General features: G+C 45.0%; 1 protein-coding gene across 1 annotated transcript in view; it reads right to left on the reverse strand.

Annotated features, from left to right (window-relative positions):
• Positions 1 to 1,509: 1,509 nt before the first annotated feature.
• The window catches only part of kctd7 (potassium channel tetramerization domain containing 7), a 15,264-nt gene continuing 10,610 nt past the window's right edge, over positions 1,510 to 6,163 (reverse strand). Inside the window, exons 3-4 of the mRNA XM_007542767.2 lie at positions 4,901 to 5,079; positions 1,510 to 3,746 (exon numbers count right to left, since the gene is read on the reverse strand). Of these exons, the coding sequence (XP_007542829.1) occupies positions 3,370 to 3,746; positions 4,901 to 5,079 (556 nt within the window). The 3' untranslated portion in view covers positions 1,510 to 3,369. The remainder of the gene's footprint in view (positions 3,747 to 4,900; positions 5,080 to 6,163) is intronic.

The raw sequence follows: 6,163 nt of genomic DNA on the forward strand, positions 1-6,163 counted from the left end.
ACTTCGTGAATCCGCCATTTTTATTTCTCGCAGCGATTTTGTAGTCTAAATTCAATGATGCCGAAGGCAAAAGTAAATAAGCTAAAATGTTAAGTTGTTGGGTTAATTAATCATCATAATTCCTTACACCCCACACCAAGACCTCTTCCAGGTTCCTAGCTAAGTGTTGATTTGCTTGGAAATGTACTCACATCCGCGGGAAAAGTCCTCTGTTTTCACAAAGTACTGCAACTTCCGCCGGTATAAAGAAAGATTTACAGAAAGACTTTTTCTGACTGAGGGTCATTTCCAAAACCGTAAGCTCCAAATACCACTAAAATAACAACAAACTTTATTCTAGACATGAATGCTGTGTGTTGATAATCAAGTTCTGGCTATTGTTTTGCTAACAGTAGCAAACAATGAGCTAACGTGACCACTAATGGTAATGTTAGCCCTGAGTGCTAGCTGTTAGCTCCTTGAGGACAAACCATACTGTGTGATTTTATAGCATTATTATAAACAGCTTGGCTGTGTTTGTCTCGGGAACACGTGATTAATGATCCATAATTAAAACGCATTCAGTGAGACAGTGACGTTGTTGTTGCTAACTCGTTAGCCTCTTTAACAAGACGTTCATCCAGATTGTGGTGAATTAGTTTTTATATTTATCTTAAATGGTATGTTTCAGAGTCTGGTTTCTCCAGTTAATTATTATTTCATTATGAAATTAGTTGAAGATTATTTAAATAATTGATTAATTCGATTAATTGTTTCAGCCTATAGACCTGAACTGAATAATTTAATTGCAAAAGAGCAGGATTTAAGAGTATGAAATAAATATGTACATTCAGTCTGGAAGACTCTCTAGCCTCACCTGCCTCATCAATCAGCGCCTCCCCCTCATCTTCCTGGATCTATCAGCGCTGGACCAAGCCTCATCATGGCCAATCATCGACCGAGCTCCAGTTGATAAGGACCTTCATCCATGGCCTTCTCCACTTACCAGCTGCGATCAACCCATCTCCACCTTCAGCTCCCAGCTCTTCAGGCCACATCCTTCTTCGCCCGGCGCCACCAGTACCGGCCTCGGGGGTCTACATTCCTATGCAGCATCAGGAATTTTTTTTTCGAGCTTATCGCAGTTTCAGCCCGACGTCCTCGGCCTGAATGCCAAAGGACTTTAATGTTTACTTATCAATAAACTTTTTAATCGCTTTCTTTCTCTGAGTCTCTCCAGTTTGAAATATATATATACTGCTCAAAAAAATAAAGGGAACACTTAAACAACACAATATAACTCAACTATGACCTGCTGGAGGTAATTTTTGTTTGATTTTGTTGTCAGCACATTCAACTTTGTACAGAACAAAGTATTCAATGAGAATATTTCATTCATTCAGATCTAGGATGTGTTATTTGAGTGTTCCCTTTATTTTTTTGAGCAGTGTATATATATGCATATATTCTTTTTATGACTTTTGTAAATGTTTTCCACAAACCTTAAGAAATAAAAGCAGAGAAATCCTATTGCAGTTTAACAGTTTTATTGTACCACAACATAAAAATTATGTTTTCATTTTTTAAATACAGACAAATAAAAGACAACTAGAGATCTGGAGCTTCCTAGAAGCTAAAACAAACATAAACAGCTTATAAAACATTAAAAACACTGGAAGTCACAAAGATCAGTCATGTTTCAGGGGAAGAATATAGTGCTTCAGCATTATGTGGCAAATTAATAAAATCTGAATAAATCTGCTGAGTTGATTCTTATAATCAATTAAAACGGATGACGTTAAATAAGACTGTTCTGTTACAATCGCATGGTGCTCAGTAATAGTCAAGTACAGCAGGACTCAAGTGATGGAAATGACAAAAGCTAAAAAAAAATATATATATAAAAAATTTTCCCTGAAGGTGGCGCTATTTTCTAATAAACTTCAAACATCTACAGTGGCTTCAAAATTTACCGCTGTGTCAAATCTCCAGCAAAGCAATCCCTTAAAACAGAGAATCTCCTTATTTTAGTGACCGATGAAACAAAAACACGCTGACTTCTGCTAAACCTTTCCCAACACTCCTTCAGCGACGCGTAAAGAAAATATATCTCACAGTTCACCTGACACAAAACCTATAGGAAAATATCACATCTGACGTCACGTCACAACATCGAACCGTTCCAGTGAACTCACTACAGCAACGCGATTATTAGCTGTGATCAGAACAAAAAGCTGCCGATGGATCGTTATCGATCCCGGTTCATTTCATCCATTGATCAGTAAGGAAGCGTCGGGCTTCCTGGTGGAGCGTTAGGGCGTCCAATCAGACGGCTGGACGTTTCCATGGTTACTCCTCCAAACGGAAACCAGCGAATCTGATGCTGACGGAAAATAACTGCTGAAAAACGGACCGAAGACGATGTGGCTTCACGAAACGTGAAAACAACGGCTCCACCATCGTCTACACCAAAAATCAGTTTAATTATGCTGTATTTGCATAGCTGGTTGATTTGTTGGGGTAAAAACAAGCTGCAGTTTGGCCCTGAATGGGAAACAGATGGGTGTTAAATTAAAGTTTAGTTTTCCTCCCCAGAGAAAGGATTCCTGGCTCGGTGTTTGCAGGATCACGGTTTTCTCTTTCCATCAGATAAATCTCCTGTTTCGGTGTCACTTCCTGGAGTTCAGCCAGGAGAACCGTCTGGTTCTGCTGGTTTCTTCCCACCGTCGCCTCATTCAGGAGGCTTTACAATACCCCCAGATGTTTAACTAGGGTTGACTTGGTTTGGGTTTCATGTCATCTGTAGTAATTTGGACCCGACTGAACAGAAACAGATCCAGAGATGAACTGAAAACATTAAAATGTTTGGGTTTGTCTGAAACATGGAGTATTAGAGCCAGATGCCAGAATAAAATCGTAAAATACCAGAAAATGACAATAACGACAAATTATTATTAGAATGAAGCTGTTTTCTAACTCCTTCACCAAAAATAACGAACATTTAAATAAGGAATGTTGAGATGTTGTTTTGGTTTTACAGATATGAAATATCTGGTTTCAGCATCAGATTATCGTTGGTAGCAGAACGTTGCTGCTGTCCTCAGATCAAAGATTAAAAATAACGTTTCTGGTCATTTTACGACTTTATTATGGTTTTAATCTGCTAATTATTTTATTAAAAACCGTCACCGTCTGGCCCCATCACTGTCATAATCTCGTTTAAATGTTTCATGTTTCTGATGAGTTCATGATGAAGGCGCTGCGTTTAAACCACAGGAAACAGGAAGCAGATTTAAAGGGTCACATTGTAAAATCCTTTCAGTTTGATTAGAAAACAGAGTTAAAAGCCGTGTTCTGGGTTCCGGTTCTGGTTCCGGTCCGCCCTGCCTTTCACCACCAGGTGATCTTGAACTCGTAGATGGGCCTCTTGCAGTAGTAGTGGTTGATGAGGTGCTTGTCGCAGACGCCGATGCACTGCTGCTCTGCGGCGATGCCGCGCTGCGCCAGGTCGCTAACGATGCAGTGCAGCAGGTCGTAGACGTCGGCCACGGCCTCCCACGGCCCGAACGACACGTCCACGTCGCAGTGGTGCTCGAACAGCTTGGCGTCGCCGTCGGCGCGCTCGAAGCGCAGCGAGTTGAAGAGCGGCCGCTCGTACGGCGTGATGGGCATCTCCTCCTTGTAGACGCACACCTTCAGCTTGGCGAAGCGCGCCTTCTTCTGCATCGCCCGCAGCTTGGCGATCTCCACGATGCGCTCCAGATTGTCTGAAATCACGACGGTTCAGTGAAAACACGTTAATGTTCAGCAACTCCTATCAGCCTCGTAGAGAAACACGCTCAGCAGCTAAATACTAAATATAAAAACAAAAACAGCTTCTAGGAACTAATAAAGTAAAATGCTACCTTGTTGCTATGGTTACACATCATAACAACTAAAGTAAAAGTAAAAGCCAGAGGGAATATTGAACCAAACCAGTAACACGTGTAATTAATAGTTATTATCTTAGCTTAAAGCTCTCATAATGTAATAATCATTGATAATAGATTAATCTGCTTAAAGCCGTATTTTCCTCTGACTGTTGGTGATTTTACCCAGAATCCTCGGCTCATCAGGCTCTTTGCTCACCACCTTTACATTTTTTGCATGTTGCTATAGATAAAAGATTTTATAAAGTGTCAAATCTCTTCGTTGTTCATGGCAGCTTGCTAAGGTTTCCCACCCTGTGAAAGTTTCTATGTTATGAAAGAGCGGACCTGCTAATGCTCTGTAACCTACCAGTGTTAGCTTAGCCTGGCTGCCTGGCTTTTTCTTAGTTTTTAAAGTGAATTTGATCTTTTAAGGCTTTAATTTTAGACACATGAATTTAAGATTTTTTAAGGATTCACGGTCACCCTGTAGCAGAAACCCACCCAAAAGACAGAAGTATGCCACACTTTTCAGACATTTAAACCAACAGTAGCCATGATGAACGGTTAGACGTGTTGCTGTTGTGAAGCTAGCCACTAGCAGTGTTAGCAAAGCTACCTAGCAAGGCTAGCTGTGTTAATGAAGATAGCCACTAGGCGTATTAGCAAAGCTAGCGGCTAGCCATGTTAGCGGAGCTAGCCTTGTTAGTGAAGCTAGTCCAGGGGTGGGCAACTCCAGGCCTGGAGGGCCTCCTGCAACTTTTGGATGTGTCTCAACTTCAACACACCTGAGTCAAATAATGAGGTTGTTAGCAGGACTCTGGAGAACTTGACTGCACTGAGGAGGTGATTCAGCTGTTGGATTCAAGTGGGTTGGACCAGGGAGACGTCTAAGAGTTGCAGGACACCGGCCCTCGAGGACCAGGATTGCCCACCCCGGAGCTAGCCTCTAGCTGTGTTAGCGGAGCTAGCCTTGTTAGTAAAGCTAGCGTCTAGCCTTGTTAGCGTCAGACCTCTGTAGTAGGGCAGCAGGTCGAGGAAGGCCTGCCTGACCTTCTCCCCGGTCAGAGGCTGCGTCTCTTCCAGGCGGTCCAGCAGCGGCCCGATGGCGTAGTACTGCGCCTCCCGGTGGACGGACCGGACCCGGTCCCGCTGCGGCAGCTCACCTTCCCGCAGGAAGTTCAGGATGTCCCTTCAGACGGAAGAAAATTACTCTGAAATGCTCAGTTAGGAAAACGGAACTAAAACAGGTAAAGTAAAACCCTAGAGAAACAGTAAATATATTTAAAAATTAATAAAGACAGATATGATCGCGCAAATGAGATGTTTTCATTTATTACATGAAAACATCTCAGTCCCTCTCCTTGGGATGCCACCTTATCGTGGTAGAGGGGTATGAGTGTCCCAATGATCCTAGGAGCTATGCTGTCTGGGGCTTTATGCCCCTGGTAGGGTCACCCAAGGCAGACAGGTCCGAGGTGAGGAACCAGACAAAGCGCAGCCTGAAGACCCCTTATGATGGAAAATAACTTTGGATCTGGCGTTCCCTCGCCCGGAAGCGGGTCACCGGGAACCCACTCTGGAGCCAGGCCTGGAGGTGGGGCACGATGGCGAGCGCCTGGTGGCCGGGCTTTTACCCACGGAACCCGGCTGGGCTCAGCCCGAAGAGGAGACATGGATCCCCCTTCCCATGGGCCCACCGCCTCTCGGAGGGGCCAAAGGGGTCGGGTGCAATGTGTTACGGGCGGCAGCCGAGGGAGGGGACCCTGGTGGTCTGATCCTCGGCTGCAGAAGCTGGCTCTTGGGACGTGGGGAAGGAACCGCAGCTAGTGTGTGAGGCTGAGAGGTTCCGGCTAGAAATAGTCGGTCTCACCTCGACGCATGGTTCTGGTTCTGGAACCAGTCTCCTTGAGAGGGGCTGGACGCACCTCCACTCTGGAGTTGCCCACAGTGAGAGGCGCCGGGCAGGAGTGGGCATACTTGTTGCCCCCCATCTTGGCGCCTGTACGTTGCGGTTTACCCCGGTGAACGAGAGGGTAGACTCCCTCCGCCTGCGGGTGGGGGACGGGTTCTGACTGTTGTCTGTGCTTACGGGCCGAATAGCAGTTCAGATTACCCACCCTTCTTGGAGTCCTTAGAGGGGGTACTGGAGAGTGCCCCTCCTGGGGACTCCCTTCTTCTACTGGGGGACTTCAACGCTCACGTGGGCAATGACGGTGAGACCTGGAGGGGCGTGGTTGGGAGGAACGGTCCCCCGATCTGAACCCGAGTGGTGT

The sequence above is a fragment of the Poecilia formosa genome, unplaced genomic scaffold (genome assembly GCF_000485575.1).
Source record: "Poecilia formosa unplaced genomic scaffold, Poecilia_formosa-5.1.2 Scaffold727, whole genome shotgun sequence".
NCBI classification, from domain to species: Eukaryota; Metazoa; Chordata; class Actinopteri; order Cyprinodontiformes; family Poeciliidae; genus Poecilia; species Poecilia formosa.